The following is a 27,408-nucleotide window of genomic DNA, read 5'->3' on the forward strand; positions in this document are numbered from 1 at the left end:
GAAACACCAGAAAAAAATATTGTTTTAATCATTCAATATATTGATAAATTACCTTTATATAATAAAGCACTCTTAAATCGTTTAATGAAACTTTGTTATAGAATTTCATTAAATCATGAAGATACTCAAATGGATTCATTAACACTAGCAAAAATATTAGCACCAAATTTATGTTGGTCAAAAAATGAAGGAATTACTGGAAATATTTATACAATGGTTGAAATGTTAATTGCAGAATATCCTTCTATTTTTGAAATGATTGATAAAACTTTAGAAGAACGACAAACAGCTATTTTTGTTGCTAATAACAATGACGAAAAAGAATATTTTGAAGTAAAAGAAAAATTAAGACAAGAATTAGTAAATGAAGAAAATGGTGAACCAGAGCTAATAAATGATAAGAATGAAAGTACCAGTACTAGTGAAGATGTATAAAAAGAATATCAAACATAATTAAATTAGAAAAAACTTTTGAGGTTTTAAGTCAATGAAGAATATACTATTTGATTATTGTCCAAATCTTGGATGTGGAACAAGAGCCTCATCTGTTCTTTCCCAATTGTTTCTATGTCCTAAATACCATTCAACAGTTTTCTTAAGTCCTTCTTCAAATGAAGTGGTGGCTCTCCATCCTAACTTCTCTAATTTACTAACATCAAGAGAATATCTTTGGTCATTAAAACATCTATTCTCTACATGATAAATTCTTGAGTCTTGTTCTTCTTTTGGTACTTGGAAAATATCAAGAAGGGCATGTGCAACTTCATTGTTAGAAATCTCTCTTGTAGTTCCAATATTGTATATTTGTCCAACAATTCCTTTTCTTAAGACTACATCAAAAGCGTTAACAACATCTTGGACATAAATAAAACTTCTTTTTTCTTCACCGCTACCATGAATTGGACAATTTTTTCCTCTGTCCAGAAGGGTAATGAACTTAGGAATTAATTTCTCTGGAAATTGGTGTGGTCCAAATACATTATTTCCTCTTGTAATGATTAGTGGAAGTCCAAATGATTGATAGAATGAACGAGCAATAAATTCAGCACCAGCTTTTGTTGCAGCATATGGATTAGTTGGGTTTAATAAAGAGTTTTCAGTTGCAGCATTTCCAATAACTTGACCATAAACTTCGTCAGTAGAGACATGAATAAATCTTTTAATATGATTAGCTTTAGACACCTCTAATAAAACATGTGTACCATAAATATTGTTATGAGTAAATTGGAATGAATTTCCAAATGAATTATCTACATGAGTTTGAGCTGCAAAATGAAGAACAGTATCAACATGTTCTATTTCAAAAATCTTTTGCATAGTATGAGGGTCAGTAATATCAGCGATATAGAATTTATAATTTGGAGCATCTTGGATTCCTTCAAGACTCTTTAATGAAGAGCAATAATCTAATTTATCTACATTAATAATTATACATTGTGGATAATGTTTTACAAAATGAATAACTACATGAGATGCTATAAATCCAGCACCACCAGTAATTAAGATAACTTTTGGTTGATATTCTTCAGTCATTTTATAATGAATGAACTATAAAAATTGATAAACTTCATTTACTTTTTAAGAATATAGTTTAAGTTATTATTTATTACTTTTATAATTCTTTTTGTCTTTTTTTAATCATTTTTTCATAATTATAGTATTTTAATTGTTAATAAAATTATTAATATGTTTTGTATTTATTCTTTTGGGAAAAAAACAAAAATCTTAAAAAAAAAAAAGAGAAACATGGAACAGCAAGTATTTTGGTGGATTTCTTTTCTTTGGATTTTTAATTGTGTTAAAGCACAGGATGAAACAGGGTGTTTTTGTATTGACCAAATGACTGATGGATGTAACGAATGTAATGAAGGATGTTTTAAAAATCTAGGTGAGTGTAAAAGTTTGTTTAAATGTAAGATAAGTAAGAAAATACAATTAACGTAATTCAGAATGTCCTGACTATTGTATTTCATGTACATCAAAAAAGACATGTTCACGGTGTTATGAAGGAATGATGTGGAATGGGACTCAATGTGTTAGTTTGTTAAATTCGTTTTTGTAAAGTGATAAGAAAAGAATTAAAAAATAGCATGTGACAATTATTGCCGAAAATGTGATAATCAAAATTATTGTAGTGAATGTGAAGAAGGGAAATACCTTCAAAGTGGTTCTTGTTTATGTTTGTTTTATTAATACACAATTATATTTTGATTATAATATAATAATTGGAGGTAGTTTGTAATAAAATATGTGATAGTTGTGATAGCCTTAATAGTTGTACTTCATGTAATTATTTAGAAGATCTTGTGTATTTAAATCAAACATGTGTTTTTTGTAATTCAATTATTTCTCAGTGTATTTCCTGCTTATCAAATATACAAGGTGAGCCATATTGTATTTTATGTAAAACGGGTTATTATGCAAATGAAGGAATATGTCAAAAATGTGATTCTACATGTGGAATGAGTGGGTGTTATTCTGAAGGGTGTTATGATTGTATTGATGGTTTTGTTTTAGAAGAAAAAAAATGTATTTCTATTGATAATGCACATTGTTTAAAAGCTACAAAAAGTAAATGTGAAGAGTGTATTGATTCATACCATTTATATAATGGGACTTGTATAAAAATTAAAGACTCTAATAATGAACATATAACAGTTATGTTAAATAAAATTAATTTAGAAAATAACTTAAATTATTTAACATATCAAGAAGAAGAAATAATATTTAATACACCACTTAATTTATTAAATGGAATTAATAATTCAAATTATATGATTCCAAATTGTTTAAACACTACAGTTTTTATTGATCAAGTTATTTGTTTAGTATGTGAATATGGATATTATCCAATGAATAGTTTATGTTTAAAAAATCAAGAAAATGGACATTGTCTTATTCCTTTTAATACAATGAATTATTATGAAGGATCATCTTCAAGATGTTTACAATGTAAAGAAGGAATAACAATGATTAATAATTATTGTATTTATGTTCCTCATTGTATAAAATATAATTATGAAGCATGTATTGAATGTGAAACAAATTATATTCTTTATAATGAATTATGTTTTTCAATGAATTTATTTTATTGTGCTGAAACAAATGGAGTAAATTGTACTACTTGTATAGCTGGATATTTATTAAATTCCATTTCTAGTTGTGAACGTTCTAATATAACTAATTGTATTAGTTATATTACAAATTCTAATTGTTGTTCATTGTGTTCAAATAATAAAATGATTTCTAGTTGTGAATGTGTTGAATGTAATATTCCTCATTGTTTAACATGTTCAGGCGAACATGATAATTCATGTAGTATTTGTGAAGAAGGATATTATTTAACAAAAAATAAACAATGTCAATCTTGTGCAGATAAATATTTAAATTGTTTAGTCTGTAGTGAAGAAGGGTGTGAATTATGTCAATCACCATTTATACTAAACGATAAAAAAGAATGTATTTTATGTTCTAGTATTATTTCTTCATGTGAACAATGTAATTTAAATGAATGTTTTGAATGTGAAGAAGGATATTATTTAGAGGATTCTTCATGTAAAAAATGTGAAGAAAAAGTTTTACATTGCAGTATTTGTGATGCAAATAAATGTAGAGTATGTCAAGAAGGATATTTTCTTGAATCAAATCAATGTAGAAGATGTTCTGAAATTGATGGTTGCATTGAATGTGATACTATGAAACGGTGGTGTTTAAAATGTTCATCAGAATATTATTTAAATACAATAACACACTTATGTGAAAATTGTTCTCAGAAAACAATTGGGTGTTCAAAATGTGATGCATCATTAATGTGTTTAAGTTGTGAAAATAAAGAAATAAATAAAGCAAATGAATGTTATATATCAAGGAATAATTGTATCAAAATAAATGAATTAGAACAATGTATAGAATGTGAAAAAGGATATATTTTAAGAAATGGAAAATGTAAGAAATATGAAAATGAAAATTATTGTTTATCATATTATCATGATCATTCATTTGGATGTGAAGAATGTATTAATTCAATTTCAAATTCTGGTATTTGTTCCACAAATGATAGAAATGAAAGTTGTTATTTTACATTAAATAATGAATGCATTATTTCAAATTCAATAAAATATAAACAACCAGAAAAATGTATAGATACACATTGTATTATTTGTTCTTCTTCTAAAGAATGTTTATTATGTGAAAAGAATTATTTTTTAAATAATAAATTTGAATGTGAATTAATAGACAATTGTCAAAATAATGGTATAAATCAATGTATTCAATGTAATTCATCTTATTATCTATTAGAGGGTCAATGTAAAAAATGTCAAATTCAACATTGTTTAGAATGTAATAAAAATGGTGAAGAAGAATGTATTCAATGTGATAATGATTATATTCTCTATAATAATCAATGTATTTATAAAAAAGATTTTCATTGTAAAATAATTTCTTCTTCTCATTGTATTAGTTGTGATAGTGGATATTTTATTTCAACAATAGGTGTTTGTGAAAAAAATTCTCAAGAAGATTGTTTAATACAAAAAGGAAGTCAATGTGTTCAATGTAAAACTACAAATTTAATACATCTGCCTAATGGAACAAGTTATTGTAGTTCAACAAAAAAGACTGATAATTGTCAAATAGAATCAGTATTTGGATGTCAGAGATGTAATTTGGGATATTTTTTATATGATGGACAATGTATAAGTTGTAATATTAATTGTGCTAAATGTATAAATAGATTAGAAGAATGTGTTGAATGTTCATTTGGATATTTATATAATTCTACATCAAGAATATGTACTACACTTATTGAAGCAAATAAAGGTTGTCTTCATTTTTTACCAAATAAAAAAGGATGTGCAATATGTAAAAAAGGATATTATTATGATAAAAAAAATTATAGATGTAATAAATGTGATATATCATGTTTACAATGTAATGATGAAAGTAGTTATTGTATCACATGTGATGGTTCAAAAGGATATTATAAATCATTGGATAATAGCTGTCAACTTGTTTCTACTATACTTCATTGTAAAACATTTGAAAAAGATCATTGTACTTCGTGTCAAAATGGTTATTATCTTGAAAATAATAGGTGTCTTGGTTGTCAATTAGGATGTGGATTATGTGTTTCTAACAAAGGTTGTATTGAATGTTTAGATCAATACGTTTATAGAAATGCTACTCAAGAATGTATATATTATAGAGAAATTTCAAGATGTATTGAATATTCTGCTCATAAATGTTCAAAATGTACAGAAATATATACACCATCAACTGCAGGTGATGAATGTGTTTATTCTTTAACTTTGCTTGCCATTATTGGAACACCTTCAATTACATTTGTTCTATTATTTTTATTTGCTCTTGTAATTATAGTTATATTAATACTTTATGCTCATCGAAGAGATCCAAAGAAAGAGTCATGGGAATGTAAAGAAATCATTTTTGAAGTTAAAGAAAGTTCAATACATTTACTTAAATTACCTGAAAGTAAAGTACTAATTAGTTCTTTGTGTATTGATTATACTAATTCTGGAACTCAAGTAATTAGTGTAAATGAAAGAACTAAAATGAAATATTTTATCGCAAATAAACGTTCTAAATTAATTCAATTAAGATATTTGGGGATTCAAAATGATAATTTTGAAATTAAAGTTGAACCAAATATTGCTGCTCTCAAAGAAGGTTTTGCAGTTGAGTTAACTATTTCAGTTAAGCCAAATTGTTCATGTTCATTTAATGGATTACTTCCTTTTGCACGACTAAATATGAAAACTGGTGAAATGACTTTCTTTAATATTCCAATTAAATTTGAAACAGAAAGAACAAAGAGGTTAGCACACAATGAAGTGTCTCGTATTAAACTTATTGGTGAAAGTATTTTTGGGACAACATATAAAGCAAATTATAATGGTAAAATAGTTGCAATGAAAAATATCAAAATACTAAAACAAGAAGTTGACATGACTGAAGTATTTCTTAAAGATGTTGTTACATTTGATAAATGTAGTCGAGGAAGATTTATTACAGAATTTATTGGGGCAATATTCCAACTCAATAAATTGGCTATTGTAACAGAATATGCTCCATTAGGAAGTCTTAAAGACTTGATGAAAGAAAAAAAATCAAATCAAGTTGGAATGGAATTAAGGTATAAAATATTACATGATGCTGCACTTGGTATTTTATTTCTCCACAATAAAAACTTAATGCACTGCGATTTAAAACCACAAAACATATTAATTTATTCATACAATTCTCTTAATGAGACAAATGCTAAATTAACTGATTGCGGGTTTAAAAGAAGCAGTGACATGGTTACTTCAAATGCATCTTTTTGTAACAAAATTGTTAATGTTGAATATGTAGCACCAGAAGTATTAAAAAAAGACTTATATTTAACCTCTGCTGACATATATTCATTTGGAATGATTATGTTTGAAACAGTTCATTGGGAACCTCCTTTTCCAAAAAAACTTTTTCCTTATGAATGGACTATAGCTAGATTTGTTACAGAAGGTAAACGTCCATCATTCAAAAAACAAGTTGACAATTGGACAGTTGATTTAATAAATTCATGTTGGAACCAAAGACCTTTTGAACGTACTCATGCAAAAAGTATTGTGTCAAAATTAGAGAGTTGTTGTATTCATTAATTTATATAGAATTTGTACTGACTCAAGAATTAGTTTTATAAAACATGATTTAACAATGAAAAAATTAATTTTTTAATGCATAATTTAAATTTAATTAAACAATTAATTAAAATAACAGTCATACCATAGTAACAGACTTTGGCAATAAAGAAAAACGGTATTTATTATCTTTTTCTCTTAATAAATGGGACGATCTGTATGAAGCTCCTTTATTTTGTCCAATTAACTCAAACAAATCATCAACCATTAATTTATTTACATTGAAGAATCCATGATTTGAACCATCATCATTTCTTTCCAAATCACCCGTGTCAATAACTTCCACTCGTTCTAATACATCTCCATTGTCATCATACAATGGGTCAGTCCAATGCCCAACAGCAATTTCATGATATAATTTTTCTGAAATTTTTAATACCTTATCTCTTCTGTCTGAATAAATAGTAGTTCTTTGGACAATATTTTTAATATCTTGATATTTATTCTTAAATTCTTCTAATGAACAATCACAATTCATTAATACTAAGTTAACTAAATTCATAGTAATATCATTTGGAGAATTATAAATAGAAAATAGACATTGAATAGTCTCAAATGCTTGTAAGAAGAAATAACCTCCAACACCATGACACAGAATATGAACTCGTTTAAATTTAGCTTGATATAATGACTGTAATAACCAAACAAAATCATTCTGTAAGAATATATTATTTGCCATCATTTTAGCTTTTTTATTCCCATGTAATGAATGTTTACCAACTGGCCAATTAAAACAAATTGGTACAACATGTCCAGGGAAATTACCCAACGCTAGTAACTGTCCCATTTTCTTTAATGAATCTGTTAATGACATTCCTCCAGAATGAATATAAATTAAACCCTCACTTTCGTTTTTGACATTCAATGGCATCCAACTATCATCCAAAGTCAAATAACTTTTATCTTCCTTTCTTGTTATCTTTATTTCAACACTTTTCCCTTCTCCAATAGGACGATATCCTCCTATAAAAAACCCTTTATTGTTATGATCTACCGTAACAACAATATTAGTTTTATCTTCTGGTTTATCAGTAACATATAATCCATTTTCAATAAACTCTTTAAAACAATGACATATCTGTCCACATCGACACTCCTTTGGTGGTAAAACCATATTAACTTTAGGATATACACTATAATAATTTCCTGAAATAATACATTCAACACCTGCAACACCAACGAATGGATGTTTTCTTTTCCCCCACATAGTTCCATCTGCATCAGTTGCAAATAAAATTCTTACATTTTTCATCATAGTTCTTGAGTTATTCTCTGTTGACTCAAATGGTCCAACAGGAACACCATCTATCCATGTCCCAATTAATAATTCTCCTTGCTCAGCAGTGTCTAACCATGTACAAAATCCTTCTGCTTTACCATTGTCAAATTTTCCTTCTAGTGTCATTTGAGATGATCCGTCTTGAATAACATATTGAACCTGACCACTGCATGTGAGCGACCGAGAAATTGAAGATATCTCCCTAAATCCTAATAGTCTAGTAATTATTCTTTTTACTCTTTTATATGATGCAAAGACTAATACAGTCAATAGAAAAAGACATAAAGCTGAACAAATATAAATAGAGTACCAGTGAACTTCATCTGGAATAAGAAAGAAAGGATAACATACGAGATTAAATTCTACTATTAATGCATGGAATAAAGGAGAAACATATTGGTTTGAAAAAGCACAAATTACAAAAATGAAGAAGAAAACAATATATTCTAAAGCACAATTTTCTGTACGATCTAATACTAATGTTGCTATTAAAGTATAAGCAATAAAACATAAGAAAAGAAAAATAAATGTAATGTAAGAAAATCCACGAGATGTATTTGAAAAAACTATTCCCATTCTTCTCTCAACAATTCTATTTTTCATTGAAGTATATGTTAGTGATACATTATTACATTCTTCAGTATCAGGAAGTAATTTTTCATCTGAAATAACATCATCTAATTTAACAGTATCAGTTGGTGCAAGAACCATTCGAGGTGTATGACTTCTTATTTTTTCAATTTCCTCATCAGACATATCTAAATTATGAACTAAAGAAATTGTTGATTTAGTTGGTTTAATTTGAGTTTCAAATGGATCTTTTGATTCATATTCATTTGATATTCGTGGTGTTACACTAGAATGAGAAAGAAATTTTTTGTGTGGTATATTAAGGGTTTGAGTATCATCTTCTGAAAGTAATTCTGGAGTTTTAACTAAATTAATTTGTCGTTGTTGAGTGAGTGACTCTATGTCCAATCCAAAATCACTTGAATCTTCACTTTCCAAAGAATTCTTGTTATTGTTTCCTTCAGTCATTTTTATGGTTTTTATAGTTTTTGTTATTTTTCTTATCTCAAAAAAACTATAATTTTATTATAAATTTATTATAAATAATAATATCTCAAATTTCACTCAAACAATAAAAAAAATAAACAGAAAAAAGTCATTACAATTAATATTGTACCATACCAATGCTCAGACAATTAACATCCTTAAATATTAAAAAGTAATAAAATATTTTAGAGAGTGATAATAATAATACATTAATTCTATATTATTATCACTAACAAATTATTTAAAATATTTAATAATATAAAAAGATAAAATGTTTTTTGTTAAATTATTTCCCATAATAAAGTCTAAGTAAAACAAATTGATTTTTTTTTACCATTTGTAAGAATAATTGAATATATAACATTATTTTTTTTTTAGTTATTTACATTTTATGTTATTATAATATTATAAAAGAGTTTAACCATTAACAATAATAATAAATGTTTTAAAAAGATTGTATTGTCTGAATTAGAGTTAATTTTTTTCTTTCAGAATAAAATTCTGTTTATTATCCTTACTGAATAACAGAAATAAAATAATGATGTTTTTTTATTTAAACTTAATTATTTCTCATTAAATAAATTCCTAAACGCATAACTAAAACATAAATAAAAATCGAATAATTATTTCATAACTTCTTCTGCTGCTTTAACTAACTTGAACTTTTTATTAGCATATTCTCCAGGACAAATTTCTCCATCTGTTTGTAAACAATTTTTCCATCTTTTTGGATCATTTGTATTTTCTTCATCAAAATTTCTCCATTCTTCAATAATTTTATCCCATCCATTTCTTAATTCAACTTTTGTTTGACAAATATTCCTATATAATTTACCTAACTTTGGTGGTGCAGTAAAGACTTGTGCATTTTCTCTTGTAGCAATATTAGGAATACTTCCACTAAGAATTTTCTTCTTAACAATTGCATCAGTTTCATTAGTATAATTTTCTTCATCACTGTAATATGGAATAACATGTTCTCCAGTAATTAAACGAGTAATCATTTCCCAACAAATCATACCATAACTATATTTATCTCCTTCATTATCAAATACAGGAGTATTACTTAATTGTTCAGGTGCCATATATGCAATTTCTATATCAATTAAATGATTTTCTTTATGTCTTTCACAGATTTGTTTAAATCCATATTCACTGATTTTAGCTCTTCCATCTAATGTAACAAAAATTCTTGTAGAATTTAATTGTCCATGAACAATACCATTTTCTTTCAAACAAACTAATCCCTCAGCTATATCAATTGCAATTCCACAAATAATTTCCCAATTTAATTTTGGTCCTTGAAGTAAATCAAATAAACATCCTTTATCAGTATATTCTGTCATAATCCAAATTGAATTATCTGTTACTAAAGTTTTCATAATTTGAAGTACATTTTCATGATTAATTGTACTTAATTTCTTCTCAATTTGTTCTTCAAATAATTTAGTTGTTTCTTCATTCTCAAGTCGAATATATTCAATTCCAATAGTCTTTCCTTTATAACGTGCTCTCACAACTTCTCCATATAATCCCATACCTAATTTATTTTTATTTCCTATTGACTCTCCAAGAAATTCAATACTTTTTACATCAAGTTTCTTTTCTTCTTCTAATTCTCCTTCATCTTCTTTATAATATAATAAGTCAAATGCATCCCTACTTTCCATAAAATCCTTTTCAGTTTTCCTACAAACTTCCATAAATCGTTTAACAATATCAGGATTAACTCCAATATTAATCATATTTCTCATTGCCTGAGAAGTACTGACATCAGTAAACAATCCAATACCAATCATACGTGGAAGGTCATATTGAAGTGTCAATGAAAATTCATTTCTCATTTTGATATGAATACTATCAACAAGTGAAAAGACAGAAGTAATTTTACTTTCGGTTTTCATAGCAATTGAAAGAGGAGAATTTCCTGCATTATTTGCAATATAAATTCTTGCTCCAAACTTAAGTAATAATAACACAAGATCAAGTCTTTTTTTCTGAACAGCGTATAAGAGTGGAACATCATTTGAAAAATTTGTAACGTCTGGAACTGCTCCATTTTTTAAGAATGTCTCTAATAAAATACCACAACTTCGTTGATTTTGGAATGCAATGTTAATAGGAAAATCTCCTTTATACCTTCCTGAAGCAATTCTACTATTTAAAATTATTCGAGAACATTTAATAAATGCTTCTAAACATTCTACAATAGTTGGTTCATCATGAAATCTCAGAAAATAAATGAAAGGAGATTGTCCATCATTATCTGGAGCATAAGGATTAATTCCTGGAATATTTAACAATGTAGTAATAAAACGAGAATCTTTACTTTGAACAGCGTAATGAAGAATTGTTAATCCACCATCATCCTAAAAGAAATATTAATTATAATTTTTCAATAAAACAATAAACAAACTTGTTGATTAATATCAAATTTATTTTTAATATAAATATCAAGTAACTCATTAAAACTTCTCACTCTCTTTTTAACAATTGCATATGAAATTGGAAATGCCACAGTTAAAATAGAAACTTGTTTCGTTAAAATATCTTTAATTTCTTTAGGATTTTTCTTCTTAAAATAATTTCTTATTGTTTCTACATTTTCACTTTCTATTAAACTATCTAAATTATCTATTTGAAACTCTGCCATTTAAACACTTAGAAGTATTTATTTTTAAGTTTTCTTTTTTGATTAAAAAAAATTATCAATTTGAATTTCAAGTTAAAATTATTTATTAAAATTTCTTGTCTTTTCATTAAAATACAACTTACACCATTCAATATTCAATCAATTTATTCCTTTTCTCATTCTTCATTTTTTTTTGGTGCTGTTTCTTCTTTTTCTTTTAATTGCTTTGCTTTTCTTTCTTTACGTCTCATTGCAAATTTTGAATTTCTTACTTTCTTTGAATTTGCTAAATAACTTTCAGTTTCTTTCTTTACTTTTCTCATTGCAAATTCTATTTGTTGTTCTTGAGATATTTGTTTGCTTTCTTTATCTTCAAAAATTCTTCCCCAAGTTAATCCTTTAATAAATCTAATATTCCAAATTTTATCTGCAAATGGAGAATGTCGATTTTTACCACCAATAACTTTTCCATTTAGCATTAAAGCAACAAGTTTAGCTTGTTTCTCTGTTTCAAATTCAATCCATGCCTCTTTAAATGTTCCTTTTTTCTATAATAAAACTGTTAGTATAACTTTTAAATTTGGTTTATCTTTATTTTTAAAGAAGTAAATAACAAACTTTTTTATCTTCAAGGAAATGCATACGACTTACTTTACCATAATTACTAAAAATTCCTTTGATAATCCCTGGGTTTAGTCCTTTGTGAATAACACTAAGATAAATAATTCCATGTGGCTCTTCATTCTCTTCATTTATTGGTTTTGTATTTGTTTGTAAATTATCATTTTTTTCTTCTTTATCACTTTCACTATTCGTTTCATTTTGATTTTCCTCTTCCATCTCCTTTTCTTCTTCTTCTATCTCTTCTAAGTCTTCACTACCTAAATCTTCTAATAAATCACTTATCTCATTATCACTCATCTTTTATCTCTTTATCTAGTTTTTATTTACTTTTTTATTTTTTATTCAAAAATAGGTTTTTCTGATTTTATAATAACAAAATAATAAAAATGATTATGAAAATATAAAAAAAATAAAGTCAAAAATTAACTTTGTTCATTGAATGTCACGACCTATCTCATCTCCAACACCACTTCGTCCAACAACAAATTATATCACAAAAGTTAGCAGGGTATCAGAAGATTCATTGAAGTCAAGAAAAATCAAGTTATTATCTGCCCTTTCAACTCCAGGAAATTCAAATGCCAAACCAATCATTAGTGTGACAAAAATGATTCACTTAAACTACTTACCTATCTTTACTTCATATTTACTTCCATTAATGAATTATATAAATAATGAAAACCGTCCACAGACGGAACTTGAAAATGAAGATGATTTTATGAATTACAAAAAGTCATTAGAACATTGTATTACAAGTACTTATCTTTTATTATCTTCAATGAAACCATCTCCAGTTGATACAATGTTAACTCTTTTCACTCCACTGCCACCTATTCTTCAACAATACAACACATTATCACAAGATGAACAATTTAGAATAGAAGAGTGTCTTCATGAACTTCTTAGAAGAATATATGTAGCTAAATATAAAGAACTCTGTCAAAATACAATCAGTCAATTAACAAGTAGTGTTCATCAATTGAAAGTATCATATTACGCTAAATTAGCAGATAAAATAGCAAAACGAAAAATTGAAATTCAAAATATGCAAAAAGAGATAGAAATACTGAAACAAAAACTTCTTACGTCAAAAGAAGATAAAATTTCTACAATAACACAACCACCTTCAAAAAATATTAGAACGATAACCATTCCAGCTATTGGGGAGATTGTTATTTATGGATATTGTGTTATTTGTAAATTACCTGGTAATACATTACTTCATCTCATTTATTCAAGTCTTGTTCCCGAAGATTGTAACTCTTTTATCAAATATTATAAAAATCTTAAAAATTGTAAAGTTGAGTTAAATGGAAGGTATCGTCATTTAATGTTATTCAATAATAATAACAAATGTTTCGATGAAAATAAAATTGCTTATTGGGTCCTTGAAAACCCAAATAGTCTTGAAGAGAAATATCGTTATCTTGTGAACTATTTTAATAAATATGTCAATTTTATTAAAGTAACACGAAAGGTACGTTCAGAGCTTGGTGCATATTTTGTTAAGAACAATGACCGTCCTACATTAAAAATTCCAATTATTAATAAAGATAAAGGACTTTATATCACTGTTGAATTTGAATTTGATGGTTCTCGTATAGAACAATATAATGAATTATCAGACCCTTTTAGACCAGTAAGAACAAGAATTAATGTAATTACTGGAACTGTCTCTGAAACTCAAGTAAAAAATGTTATTGACATTTCACTTAAAGACAATACAAATAATTGGTTATCAAATATGGTTATGAAACTCTCTTCTTTATATTGAATTTCTTTTTTTTTAATTAATTTTTATTCTTCAAATATAAAAAGATATTTTCTATTGAAAACTGTTAATTACTCAAATGAGTCAAAAAATACATTAACTGAAAAGTTAAATTCATTAAAGATAACATATAAATTCTAATCTGTTATATTTGTATTTTATGGCAAATGAACCAATTTAGAATAAATAAGCAATTAATTAAGTGTTAATAGAAATAATTTTTATTGTTTCTTGAGTAGAGGATATTAGTTTTATGATTCTTTTTCTAGCATTTCTACAGAGTTTATTTGATTATGATAGAATCAGTATTCTATGACATCATTTATTCTTTTAATTGCATGGTTTTTAATTTCTTTCTCGATGTTAATCTCAATTTTTAATTCTTTAATTAATTTATTACTTTCTTTATTTATTAATCCATTTATTGAAATTACTACTGGAATTATTTTGACATATTTTAACTTTTCTATTTTCATTAGCATATTCTTTAATTCTTTATACTTATTTCTTTTCTTCCAATAGGCTCCATTAATATTGTGATCAGCCACAATAGTCATATCAAATAATAAACCAGTTTGTTCTTTTTATCTAATACATATATATGGTATTTTGTGATATTGTCCATCACTTTTATGCATTATTTGTTTGTTCAATATCATTGTGATGTCTTTATATTTGAATATTGTTTCATATGGGGGTTTTTTATATTGATTATTTCCTGTATATTTTCTTATTAATACCTCCCATATTATAATGCCAATATTGTCATATTTCTCCATTTGTGATTTATTATAATAAATACAAGATAGTAGAATGTGTTCTACTGTAGTTATCTTGTCTTTACAAAGTGTGCAGTATTTCAATCTTTCATTTTTCATTATTTTTGATTTTCTATACACACAAAATATTGCTCCATCTTGCATTTTAGTTAATTAGAAAAATGCATTTTTCTTAATATTGATGGATTTCCATGATTTCACTGTATTAGTTTTATCTACTCCTTTTGACTCAAATCATCTTCTTGAAATACTATTAAAAATAGAAACAAACTACAATTTTTTGATGTATTTATATTTTAATCATTTCTTCTTATCTCACTCAATAACTTTCTACAATGTTATTAATTGTTTTATAAAACGATGATTGTTTCTATACAAAACAAAACGATAATTTATTTTTGATAATAAATTTATTATTTATTTTGATTTTCTTTAAATAGAATTAAGATTCAATATGATCTTAAAACTATACTTCACAATTTTTTTAGAATAAATAAGTTTGGTATAGTAAATTATTACAAAAAACTATAAATCAAGCATATAACAACCATAAAAAGGGAAAAGAAGAACTTAAAAAAAAGAAAGACATGGCACAAAACGTAATCTTAAGATCATCAGATGGAAAAGATTTTACTATTTCTGAAGAAGCAGCAAAACAATCAGGACTTGTAGAGTCACTCATGAAAGATAGAGAAAATGCTGATGAACCAGTTCCTATTTTAAAAGTTGAAGGAGCAGTATTAGAAAAAGTCATTCAATGGTTATTATTCCACAACGAACATCCATTGATGTATCCAGACTTTGTAATTGGAGATAGAGACAAGAATGCTGATCTTCATCCATGGGATGTTAAATTCTGTGATGACTTAGAAAAGGATATGTTATTTGAAATGTTGAAAGCTGCAACATTCATGAATATTGATATGCTTGTTGAAGCAACCGCCAAGACAATTGCAAAGAATTTAATTGGGAAAACAGTTGAACAAATGCGAGAATATCTTAATGAAGAGAATGATTATACACCAGAAGAAATTGAAGAACTTAAGAAGAAATATGCTGATTAATTTATCTTTTTTACTAACTGTTGTTTTATTTAGTCATTCAAAGTATGTGTTTCGCAGGTAATGTTTGGAAATAATTTTGTCATAAATAATACTTGACTATTTGTTTACAACTTATTGAATTGTATGTTGTTTTATTGTTCATTATGGTAAAAATGATTTAAATACACTTCATTTCTTTTACCATTAAACATTTACTACCGTTTGATTAATGGTGTATCATAAAAGACTGTAAAGAATGAATATTATATACACATATTCATTGATATTAGTAAAGAATATATGAAGTTAAGAGATGAGATAGACATCACTGAATTTAATGAAATAATTGGTTAAAATATATGAGAATAAATAAACAAAATATATCATATTCATATTTTATTAAATTCATAGAATAACTCTTATTTTAATATGAAATGAGAATAATGATTGAACATTGAAAAGATGGTAATTTATATGAAAAGATAATTTAACACAATATCAATTGGATATTAACTTTTTTTGGACTTTTAATTAATGTTTTTTTTTCAAATGGATGATTAAATGAATTAACTCAACTATGAATTATGTGTGACGTTCATTATTCTGTTTTAATACTTAATGAGTCAAATAAATAGTAGTATATTATAAATAATTTATTCAAGAAATGAAACAATGTTGTGTAAGATAGTTGTTGATAAAATAAGTTAAGAAGATTATTAGAATAAGAATGGATAATACAAAGTATGAAATGTTATTCAATTACTGATTATTTTAAAACAATGTAATAGTTATTCTAAATATTATAAGTCGTTGAATTGAATGAAAAATATAGTAAATGACAATTTAGCAAATGAATATTAATTATTTCATTGTCTTATACACTAGAAAAGTATTTAAATAACAATCCTCACTTTCAATATATTGTTTTTATTATTATAAAATAAGAGATAATGTACATATTGATGAAATGTAAATATATAATTGAAAATAATAAGTAATATCAATAAATATTCATAAAAAAACATAACAAATTAATGACAACATTACACAATTAACATTTATCAATGTATAATCAACAAAAAAATAATTAATTCATTTCTTTTATTATTTAGTTTAATTAATACATATAAAAATATATTAAAATATCATTGTTTGCTTTTGTTCATTATAATGGTTTATATTTAAGAAAGATTGATAGTATTGTCTATGAATATATCATATTCTGAGTTATTCATTTTTTAGTGTTTTGAGTAAAAAAAATATAATGATTTTATTTATGTATTTTTTGGATAAAAATAATGCAATTTTCAAAAAACAATGATTCTTTTTATTAAATAAAAGTGAATTTCAATTATATTTTTCAATAAAAAATAGAATTATAGAATTAGTTTTTATAGTTTTTTTATTATTTCATGTGAATAATAAAAATAGAACAATAAACAGAAAAAAATCAATCAAAAGGAACTCGTATTTATTTCTTTTAGACTCAAAATGTCAGAGTCAATCTCATTATCAAATTCGTATGAATCGACAGTATCTTCAAGTAATGAAACTAAAGTAGATAACGTCGTTGATGAAGTTCAAAAAACACAACCAGTTCAACAGAAAAAACCAACATTAGCAGAACTTATCGCAATGCAAAAAGCTGGTACACTTCCAAAACAATACACACAAAAAGAAAAAATAGCAGCAGGAACTGATATGTCAAATGGAAGTGTTAAAACACAACAAGTTGAAACAACACCAACAACAACAGACAAGAAACCAACATTAGCAGAACTTATTGCAATGCAAAAAGCAGGAACATTACCAAAACAATATACTGAAAAAGAAAAAATAGCAGCAGGAACAGACCTTTCTAATGGAAACCCACCAGCAAAGAAACCAACATTAGCAGAACTTATTGCAATGCAAAAAGCTGGTAATCTTCCAAAACAATACACACAAAAAGAAAAAATAGCAGCAGGAACTGATATGTCAAATGGAAGTGTTAAAACACAACAAGTTGAAACAACACCAACACAAACAACAACAGACAAGAAACCAACATTAGCAGAATTACTTGCAATGCAAAAAGCAGGAACATTACCAAATGAATTCCAAAAACAAAAAGCACCAGTTGAAGAAGTAGTTAAAAGAGAAAGTTTTATTCATAGAGAAATTAGTGCAATTGAAGAAGAAGTATCAAAATATGGAGATGGAAGAGAAGCACAAATTAAAGAAGAAAATTTATATTACTCTGAACGAGAATTAACAGTATTACAAAACATGTTTGAATTTTTTATGAAGAAAGCACCAAACATATTAAGTACAATGTTTTCTAATAGAGACAAAGCAGAAGAATTAGCAGATGCAGTATTAAATTTAACATATAGTAAAAGACTTGCATTAGATTTTGTATCACAAATGTTAAAAGAAGAATTTGAAACACACACAGATTCACATTCATTATTTAGAGAAAATACAAGTGCAACAAGAGTTGCTAAAAGTTTTTTAGCAAAAGTAGGAAGAAAATATTTATTAGATATTTACAAACCATTTGTACAAGAAATTATTCATAGTGATATTTCATTTGAAATTGATGATCATAGAGAAACAGATAAAGAAAAATTAGAAACAAATAAACAAAATTTATTTGAAGCATGTAGAAAACTTTTTGATTTAGTTATTGATTCATTTGATTTATTACCTCCTGGAGTTAAATTATTAGCAAGAATATTTAATGAATATGCAGCACAATTTTTTGGAGAATTATCAGATGATTCAAGAAATAGTTTAACTGGATCATTTATTATGTTAAGATATATTAATCCTGCAATATTTTCACCAGAAAAATATGGTATTGTTGATGACCCAAAAGAAATTTCAATGAGCGGAAGAAGAAATCTTATTTTATTATCAAAGGTTCTTCAAAACTTATCAAATGGAGTTAAATTTATTCAAGAAAAAGAACCATTTATGTTACCATTAAATGTTATTCTTGATGAATATTTAGATAAATTTAAAAGATATTTTAGAAGAATTGTTAATGTTGCTAAAAACTTCCCATTTGTTCTTGTTGTAGAAGAAACTGCTATTACTGATATGAAACCAATTGCCTTAATCCATAAAGAATTATGTGAACGTGCGGATGAAATTATTGGAACATCATCAAGTGAAATAAGTGAAGAATTTTGTAAATATATGGTGTCATTAGGAAAATATAGTGATAAAACACACTCATTTGGTGAATTTAAAGAAGAAATTCAAATTAAATTAAAAGAATTTCTTATTAAAAATAAACATGAAGCTGTTTATATTTCTAGTTTTAGTTGTGAAATTAATGGAAATAAAATTGATGGAATTTTAATTGTTACATTACATCATATTGTCATTCTTGACCAATCATTTAATGTTGTAAAAGAAATTCATGTATTTGATATTCAAAATGTTACAAGTGCAAATAAAATGGGAATGAGTTTCCAATTAAAAGATGGAACATCACTTGTTGGTGAAACAGTTCATCCAGACCAAATTATTATTGCTATGTTACGTTCATTTAAATCAAGTTTTGCTGATGGAGTTTATGGGTTTGTTGTTGATGTTCCTTCACATAGATCAGCTGCTTTTAAAAATGTATTTTCACTTCAAACATTTAATACTTGTGGAGGATTTAGTGGGATTTATAATGCATTCTGTACATACAAGAAAGTTCCTATTAATGAAAGTGTTCAAGCATTTATTGAAGGTACAAAAGAAGGTCTTGAAGGAGCAAAAGAATTAAATTGTTTAATGTTTAATACTACTGATCCAAACAATAAAAATGATGCAATGTCTCCAACAGAATTCCAACCAGTTTTAAGTGCATTAAGAACAAATAAATATTTCACTAAATTAAATATAGAAAGTACATCATTAGTTGGATGTGAAGAAGAATTAAAAAAAGTCTTAGAAGATAATGAAACATTAGAATGTATTAGATTAAATGATGTTGGAATTAAAGAATGGGATACAATTTTATGTGCTTATATTGAAAAGAATAAATCACATAATATCAAAGAAATAGATCTTGGAAATAATAAATTAGAAAGTAAAGCTTTAGCATCATTAGCTAAAATTATAGTTAAATATCAAATTAATAAAATCAATTTAAATCATTGTATTTCTAATGATAAGAGTATTTCATCTTTCTTTGAAGGATTTCAAGAATGTCTTGAAAAGAAAATTCATTTACCTTTAACATCATTAAAGTTAGAAGGAGCAAAAATGGGTAGTGAATCACTTGATTTTATGACTAACCAATTTGCTAAAATCTTCCCTAATTTGATGGAATTAAATTTAAGTAATTTAGATGTTAAGAATAGTGGAGAAGTAGTAAATGTTTTAAAAGGATTAAATTTCCTTGTTCAAGTAGATTTGTCTGGAATTTCAATTGGAAAGAAAACAGAAACTGGGTTAGCAAAAATTGTATCAACACTAAATAATTTAAAAGAATTACATCTAAGAAATTGTTCAATTCCTGCAACTGTTTTAAAAGAAGTAATTGAAAATTTAAAATCATCAGAAGTTATTCTTGACTTACAAGGAATGCAATTTGATGATGAAGGAATTAATTCATTAGCTGAATCAATAAAAATAAATAAAAATATTATCTCCTTTGATATTAGTCAAACAAATGTTAAAGATAAAGGACTTAGCAAAATTCTTGATGCATTAGTTGAAAACACTGTTGTTGAAACATTAAATATTAGTAAAACAATTAATGGAGATGATACAGAGGGATTAATGGCAGCATTATTAAAATATTTAAAAAAGGCAACTTCATTAAAAAATTTAATCTTAGAAGGAGGAAATAAAACTGACCAACAACTAGGACTAAACATGATTCCAGTATTAAATTCATTAGTTAAGAATGAGCATATAGTTTCATTAGATATACAATCACAAGGAATGGGAAATAAAGGTGCATTTGCATTAGCAAATCTTCTTAAAATTACAAAAACATTACAAACATTAAAATGGGATCAAAATGAAATTGGTATTTTTGGGTTAAGAGCTGTTGTAGATTCAATGAGAGTAAATACATCTGTTAAAGAATTACAATTACCTATTTTAGATTGTCGTGCATTAAGAGTACAAGGAAAATTTAATGATGGTAATAAAATTATTGGTGAATTGGTTAAGTCTGTTCAAAAGAAAGGGTTATAATTTTTGAATATTTTTTGGTATATTTAATTTTTTCTTTAGTTGTTTCTTTCTTTGAAATTAAATGTTTTATAACTTACTAACACCCTCTTTTAATTTTTTATTTAATGTAAACCAGATAAACCAACTAGACAAAAACTATTCAATATAAGACTTTGAGTACCTCCATCTGCTTGTTATTTTTATGGAGGTGAACATGCCATATCATCTTTTTGTCTTAACATATGCATTAACACATCTTCTCCTAATGAACTGTTCTATAAAAATAAGTAATTTGTAATTTCAATTCTCAAAAAAAATATGTAATTTTCTTTAAACAAACATCACGTGGAATTTCTTGTGGTTTTGTTATACTTATTGGTTTTTCACATTCATCTTCTTCAACCATTTCACTCGTATGATCCATTTTATTATTTTCTTTAGGCATTTCAATATTTATTTTTTCAAAATATGTTGTTTTAATATCTTGATAACATTCTTTAGTTGAGTCTGTGAGATATTCCCCTTCATAAATCTGTTTTGATTTGTTCATTTTTTGAGTGGTGCAATTATGAATTTCAAATTCTTTATCTGTTTTAGAAATTCTTAAAATCAAAAAACACAAAAGAGTCAATGATATGTTTTAGTAATTGAGTCAAACAATGCTTTAACATATTTATTCCACTCTTTAATTCCAATGTGATGATTATACAATTCTTGCATTATTTCATCTTCATTTTTATTAACTTTTACACCATACATATTTTCATACATTTGAAGTAATGTTATAACATAATCTTTTTGAGCATTTGAATCTTCTAATAATACCCATTTATAATCTTCTTGTTCAGCTTTCTCAATTTCCAATGTTTCAACTTGGATTTTGTCATTTTCTATTTGATATTTAAGCCGTTCTATTGTTTCTTTTAATTCTTTTACCTTTTCTTCTGAACGTTGTTTTATTAACTTGTCTTCTTTCATTGCTTCTATTTGACTTTTGATGATGTTTTTCTGTGCATTAAGTTCCTTTATTTCTTTCTCTTTCTTTTCTCCTTCTTGTTCCAACTCTTCTTTCCGTCGTTTTCTTTCCTTCACTTCCTCTTTTATTTCTTTAATTTCTTTTTCCATCATTTGATTTCTTGTTGAAATCTTTTCATTCTCTTTTTTTATTTTCTCATACATTGTCTTAGTTTCTCTTATTTTCTCAATAAGATATTCCTCTGTGTTTGTCAGTATTTTAATTCTTTCCATCCTTTCTTTTTCTTGTTCTTCATTTTCTCTCTTCATTCTTTCTATCATTTCATTTTCTTGGTAAATCTTTTTCTTTACTTCATGTTGTGCTTGTAAAATAAATTGTTCCATTTCTTCTTCACTGTTAGTTTCAAGCACCTTGAGTATTTCTTCTACCTTTTTCATTAATTCTTCATTGTCTCTTTCAGTTTTATGTTTCCTCTCTTCATCTTCTGTGTATTGTTTTTCCATCCTTTCAATCTCATCGTCTAATTGTTTACTTTCATTCCTTAGTTTTTGTATTTCTTTTTCTTTTACTGCTATGACGCTGTCTTCCATTTCTATTTCGACTTTTCAGATTTTCTTTATTCCAAAAAATCTCTTATTCTTAGTATAACTAACTCTTGTTTTTATTCGTGTGACAATTCTTTGTCTTCTTTCTTCTTCTCATGAACTTTAATTCCCTTCCTTTGTTTTTGTGATGCACATTTCTTTATTATGTTCAGTTCCATTCCATCTCTTGTTCAAACTTATTCAATGACTATTCACAACTTTGTTATGAGTCAACCTGTTCCAAAATCTCTTATAAAACAATATATACTTTTGAAAATAAATTTATAACAAAAAACATTATTGATAAATCTTTTACTCCGAACAAATTGTTGTGGATTAAGATGGTTTTTGTCTTAATCTACCATTGAGATTTGTTGAGACACAAATGAAAATGAAGTACTATCTTTAATTTTCATAGTTAAAAAACATTTAATAAATAACAAAATGTACATAAATTATTTTTTATTTTTTATTAATTCATATAAACACAAAAATAAGTCAAACTGTTCTATTTTTAGATAAAGGATGAAAAATGAACATTGTTTTGATTTGATACTTGAATTATGTTTGTTGTTGTGTTACTAATAAAATATTTGCTCATTAAAATAGATAACAAAAGAAAAGAAATTATTTCAAGTACTCTTCGTATTGTTAGTGTTTGCTTTAATTACTATGACTTAAATTGAATAATACTAGAATTTATATTTAGTTAGTATTAGCATAAGTTAAAAAAGTTTAAAACTGAAATTAATATATCAATTAGTTACTATAATTAATATTTAAGATTTTCTTCTAAACTCCTTTCTTAACAATAAAATAAAAACAATTTATAGTGAAATAAAATGATTTGTAATGGACTTTAAAATAATTAATAATACTAGATATTGGTATTATTTCTTTATAATAGCTGTTGTTTAAAACCAAATTTAATTGTTTAAGCAATTCCGATTTTATTGTAATTTTTAATTCATTTTTGTAGAAAAAGAATAAGATAAAAATATTTTATAAATTATTTTTTTTTCATATAGCAGATAATTCTAAACAATAAACAGTAAATAAATAACAATAACAATATAAATGATGATAACTTGATTATAATAATATTTTTGATAATATAAAGAATAGAAAAATTAATGAAAGATAGTAAAATTAAAATAAAATGATTCCGAGTTGTTGTTAGTATTATAAATTATTGAAAATACAACATAAATATTGTAATATGATACATATTTAAAAAAAGAAATAACATAATAAACCAAATGGTATTTAATTTTTAGTTAAGTCTGAGAAAAAAATAAAAAGAATAGTCTTTTTATGAAAAACAATAAAAAATATAATATTTTGATTGTTTTTATTCATCTAATTATTTAAAACAAAATAATGTTGTTTGATAATATTTAATAATGTATTTATCTTTTCATTGTTTTAAGAAGGTGTTTTATTCAAATTGTTGTTTATTTCATTCTTTTATATTATTTGAGTATTGTTATATTTTGTTGTGAATTTATATCTTCAAAATTGAAATTATTCTTAATATATATGATCTCTCATTTGTTTTGTATTGTTTTATTGTTTATTTCTTTTTGGTTATGTGTTACATCAACGTTTATTTCTTTTTATATTCTTTTTATATTATTTCTTATTCTCTGTTTGTAATTCTATTTTGATTTATCAATATTAATTAGATATTGTTATTAATTGACTCTTTAATATATTTCTTTTTATTCGTATTATTCTTATTCTTTTATTCGTATTATTTGTTTAATTAATGTATATCAATTATTATATATTAACTATTTTATTTCTGTATTTTCTATATTTTCACCATTTCCTTGTCTATATCATTTTTTATTAAAATCATTACCTATTTCATTTAGTTTACTATTAATAGAAGTGTTAATAATATCTTTCTTTTCTTATTGTAAATAATTTCAATTTATCTGTGCTTCATTATTTTTATTATCTATTATTTCTTTGGTTATTTTCTTACTTTCTTTTCATTCATTTTCTCTGCACCATATAATCTATTTCTTTTCTTATTTTATTAATTTCATTTCATATCTTCTATCTTTTCTTCAATTCTATCTTCATATTTTATATTTATCTAATTCTTTTATCTCTTACTGCTTGTTTATTATTTTATCAATCCATTTATTTTCATTTATAATTATTAACATTCTTTCTCAATTTCAGTAAATTATTCTTTTGTTATTATCAATTCTTATCACACCCTCTTATTATTATAATTATTTTTATTGTTGTATTCTATTTATTGACTTTCTTCTATATTTCAATGATGATATATCATTTTAATCATCAATAATATTAAATTTCTTTGTACCATTGTTAAATATTGAACTTATCATTCTTTCAATATTGTTATTCTTCCATTTTGATAATTGTTCAATTATATTTTTTTGTAGTTGTTATAATTGTTTTGTTTGTACATAATAATTTCCTCTTAATTATTAAACAATGCATTTAAACCCATTAATGTATCATTCAATTAATGTAAAATTAAATGAATTATCACTACTTCAAACTTTAATTCTCAAATTTTCATTCTATCATTATGTTTAATAAATAAAACAAATAAAAAGTCAATTTATGAATAAGAAATAAAGAACTAACAAATTTTGGTTAAAAATAAAAAATTTTCTTTCATTTTAATATTTTTTTTCAATTAGTCAAAGTTAATTTCCTTATTATTGAAGAAGTAATTTGAGAATATATAAAGAGTTAAAATTTAAAAAAAAATGAATCATAATATTTCATATGAATTTAATTTTTATTTTATTTTCATTCAAAACGAAAGAAGCAATAATCAATTAAAAATAATCAATAATTGAAGCGTTAATAAAATTGGTATTTATTCAATATTTAATGGATATTATCCACAACATACTTTATTAAAATAATTAATTTCTTTATTTGTTACTTGTATTTTCTTCTTGTTTTGTGAGTAAATCATTTTATTTTGTTTTATTTCTTTTATTGTCTTTTCTTTCTTCTTTATTCTTTCTGTTTATTTAATCTTTTTATCTTCTTCTTTCATTGTTTATTTTAATTTTAATGAATTTCTTCTTTCTTTATTTCTTATTTTATGATGAATGAATATTTCATTATCATTATATTATTATATTTAATTTCATTTATTATTTATAACATCATTTATATCTTTTTCTTTTGTTATTTTTCCTTCATATTATCTTATTTCATTCTTTATATTATTATTTATTATATTTCTTATTAAAATACATCATCATAACCAAATAATAACTGACAATTCATTATTTGATTTAGTAATAATGTTTGTGTGTTGGTTCTGATGTTCATTTTCAAGTCTTACAAAAAAAATAATAAAAAACTAAAAGAATAACAAGAAAGAAAGGAATTAGAAACGACTTTTAACATAAAGTAATCTTTTGCAGATTGGACTATAAGATAAGACATCATTTATTTATTTCAATAAGAATATCAAGAAAACAATAAACAAACCATTTATGATGAGCATCTTTCAAACCATCAAGACAACAAGGAATGCAAGAAAAACATAATAATCCAAAACAGCATAAAACACAACATAATATAAAAACTAAAGAACCTGACTCATAAGTAACTTCAGTTGTGATTAATTTATTACAATGTGGACAAAACATTTGAGAAGGATAGAATGTAATTTGTGGTGGTTGTTGAGGTTGGATTGTAGTAACTGGTTGTTGTACAACAACCCCACCTTGATTTGGTGGTACTTGATATGATAATGGTTGTTGGTATGACTCAGTCATTCCAGGTGGTGGTTGATTATACTGGACTACAGGAACTTGTTGTGGACCAAGGTAACTTGGTTGTTGGATATGAGGATCAGGAATAACTGGTGCAGATGGTTGGTTGACTAAGTTTGGTTGATACTCTAATCCATTTGGTTGTGCAGATGGTTGGTATATTGGTACTTGGGGTTGTTGGGGTGTTGAGTCATTTAAAAGTGGTTGAACCTCATTAGTTGGTTGTGGTGGTTGATATATTGGAATATCTCCGTTCATTTAAGACTAAATGACTTAATCACAGATGAAGCAAAAGTCTAGTAAATTTTCTATAAAATCTTTGCTTTTTTCCTGAAATAATAACATTTTTAAAAATAATCTTTTTTTATTTTTCTTAATAAACTTGTTATATTCTTCACATTAAAAAATTTAATAACAAAACATAATATCCTTGTTATAGAAAACAAGGAAATAAGAAATAGATTAATTAATCAGCATATTTCTTCTTAAGTTCTTCAATTTCTTCTGGTGTATAATCATTCTCTTCATTAAGATATTCTCGCATTTGTTCAACTGTTTTCCCAATTAAATTCTTTGCAATTGTCTTGGCGGTTGCTTCAACAAGCATATCAATATTCATGAATGTTGCAGCTTTCAACATTTCAAATAACATATCCTTTTCTAAGTCATCACAGAATTTAACATCCCATGGATGAAGATCAGCATTCTTGTCTCTATCTCCAATTACAAAGTCTGGATACATCAATGGATGTTCGTTGTGGAATAATAACCATTGAATGACTTTTTCTAATACTGCTCCTTCAACTTTTAAAATAGGAACTGGTTCATCAGCATTTTCTCTATCTTTCATGAGTGATTCTACAAGTCCTGATTGTTTTGCTGCTTCTTCAGAAATAGTAAAATCTTTTCCATCTGATGATCTTAAGATTACGTTTTGTGCCATGTCTTTCTTTTTTTTAAGTTCTTCTTTTTATTTTTTTACCCCCTTTTTATTTCTCCAGATAAGATTTAAAAA

General features: G+C 25.2%; 13 protein-coding genes across 13 annotated transcripts, besides 1 other annotated feature; 5 read left to right on the forward strand and 8 right to left on the reverse strand.

Annotated features, from left to right (window-relative positions):
• Window positions 1-84: 84 nt before the first annotated feature.
• Window positions 85-435, forward strand: EHI_174060 (uncharacterized protein; the record flags this gene model as incomplete). The annotated part of the gene is made up of 1 exon (XM_001913692.1): window positions 85-435. The coding sequence occupies one exon, from the start codon at window positions 85-87 to the stop codon at window positions 433-435; it is 351 nt and encodes a 116-aa protein (XP_001913727.1).
• A 72-nt stretch (window positions 436-507) lies between these two features.
• EHI_174070 (dTDP-D-glucose 4,6-dehydratase, putative) lies at window positions 508-1,533 on the reverse strand (the record flags this gene model as incomplete). The annotated part of the gene is made up of 1 exon (XM_647397.1): window positions 508-1,533. The coding sequence occupies one exon, from the start codon at window positions 1,531-1,533 to the stop codon at window positions 508-510; it is 1,026 nt and encodes a 341-aa protein (XP_652489.1).
• Window positions 1,534-1,746: 213 nt separating this feature from the next.
• On the forward strand, window positions 1,747-6,659 carry EHI_174080 (protein kinase, putative; the record flags this gene model as incomplete). The annotated part of the gene is made up of 4 exons (XM_647398.1): window positions 1,747-1,900; window positions 1,950-2,039; window positions 2,090-2,179; window positions 2,236-6,659. The coding sequence occupies 4 exons, from the start codon at window positions 1,747-1,749 to the stop codon at window positions 6,657-6,659; spliced, it is 4,758 nt and encodes a 1,585-aa protein (XP_652490.1).
• Window positions 6,660-6,777: 118 nt separating this feature from the next.
• On the reverse strand, window positions 6,778-9,015 carry EHI_174090 (uncharacterized protein; the record flags this gene model as incomplete). The annotated part of the gene is made up of 1 exon (XM_647399.1): window positions 6,778-9,015. One exon carries the CDS (start codon window positions 9,013-9,015, stop codon window positions 6,778-6,780), a length of 2,238 nt encoding a protein of 745 aa, XP_652491.1.
• A 641-nt stretch (window positions 9,016-9,656) lies between these two features.
• Window positions 9,657-11,686, reverse strand: EHI_174100 (protein kinase, putative; the record flags this gene model as incomplete). Its single annotated transcript, XM_647400.1, has 2 exons — window positions 9,657-11,402; window positions 11,450-11,686. The coding sequence occupies 2 exons, from the start codon at window positions 11,684-11,686 to the stop codon at window positions 9,657-9,659; spliced, it is 1,983 nt and encodes a 660-aa protein (XP_652492.1).
• Window positions 11,687-11,841: 155 nt separating this feature from the next.
• On the reverse strand, window positions 11,842-12,586 carry EHI_174110 (uncharacterized protein; the record flags this gene model as incomplete). The annotated part of the gene is made up of 2 exons (XM_647401.1): window positions 11,842-12,213; window positions 12,284-12,586. 2 exons carry the CDS (start codon window positions 12,584-12,586, stop codon window positions 11,842-11,844), a joined length of 675 nt encoding a protein of 224 aa, XP_652493.1.
• Window positions 12,587-12,728: 142 nt separating this feature from the next.
• Window positions 12,729-14,063, forward strand: EHI_174120 (uncharacterized protein; the record flags this gene model as incomplete). The annotated part of the gene is made up of 1 exon (XM_647402.1): window positions 12,729-14,063. One exon carries the CDS (start codon window positions 12,729-12,731, stop codon window positions 14,061-14,063), a length of 1,335 nt encoding a protein of 444 aa, XP_652494.1.
• A 180-nt stretch (window positions 14,064-14,243) lies between these two features.
• Window positions 14,244-15,150: a repeat region.
• Window positions 15,151-15,426: 276 nt separating this feature from the next.
• Window positions 15,427-15,903, forward strand: EHI_174130 (Skp1 protein, putative; the record flags this gene model as incomplete). The annotated part of the gene is made up of 1 exon (XM_647403.1): window positions 15,427-15,903. One exon carries the CDS (start codon window positions 15,427-15,429, stop codon window positions 15,901-15,903), a length of 477 nt encoding a protein of 158 aa, XP_652495.1.
• A 1,470-nt stretch (window positions 15,904-17,373) lies between these two features.
• On the forward strand, window positions 17,374-21,069 carry EHI_174140 (uncharacterized protein; the record flags this gene model as incomplete). Its single annotated transcript, XM_647404.2, has 1 exon — window positions 17,374-21,069. The coding sequence occupies one exon, from the start codon at window positions 17,374-17,376 to the stop codon at window positions 21,067-21,069; it is 3,696 nt and encodes a 1,231-aa protein (XP_652496.2).
• Window positions 21,070-21,248: 179 nt separating this feature from the next.
• Window positions 21,249-21,598, reverse strand: EHI_174150 (uncharacterized protein; the record flags this gene model as incomplete). Its single annotated transcript, XM_647405.1, has 2 exons — window positions 21,249-21,323; window positions 21,389-21,598. The coding sequence occupies 2 exons, from the start codon at window positions 21,596-21,598 to the stop codon at window positions 21,249-21,251; spliced, it is 285 nt and encodes a 94-aa protein (XP_652497.1).
• A 77-nt stretch (window positions 21,599-21,675) lies between these two features.
• Window positions 21,676-22,614, reverse strand: EHI_174160 (uncharacterized protein; the record flags this gene model as incomplete). Its single annotated transcript, XM_001913693.1, has 1 exon — window positions 21,676-22,614. The coding sequence occupies one exon, from the start codon at window positions 22,612-22,614 to the stop codon at window positions 21,676-21,678; it is 939 nt and encodes a 312-aa protein (XP_001913728.1).
• Window positions 22,615-26,060: 3,446 nt separating this feature from the next.
• EHI_174170 (uncharacterized protein) lies at window positions 26,061-26,651 on the reverse strand (the record flags this gene model as incomplete). The annotated part of the gene is made up of 1 exon (XM_647406.1): window positions 26,061-26,651. The coding sequence occupies one exon, from the start codon at window positions 26,649-26,651 to the stop codon at window positions 26,061-26,063; it is 591 nt and encodes a 196-aa protein (XP_652498.1).
• A 208-nt stretch (window positions 26,652-26,859) lies between these two features.
• EHI_174180 (Skp1 protein, putative) lies at window positions 26,860-27,336 on the reverse strand (the record flags this gene model as incomplete). The annotated part of the gene is made up of 1 exon (XM_647407.1): window positions 26,860-27,336. The coding sequence occupies one exon, from the start codon at window positions 27,334-27,336 to the stop codon at window positions 26,860-26,862; it is 477 nt and encodes a 158-aa protein (XP_652499.1).
• Window positions 27,337-27,408: the final 72 nt, after the last annotated feature.

This window comes from Entamoeba histolytica, genomic scaffold (assembly GCF_000208925.1).
Source record: "Entamoeba histolytica HM-1:IMSS scf_1104750518921 genomic scaffold, whole genome shotgun sequence".
NCBI lineage: Eukaryota > Evosea > Mastigamoebida > Endamoebidae > Entamoeba > Entamoeba histolytica.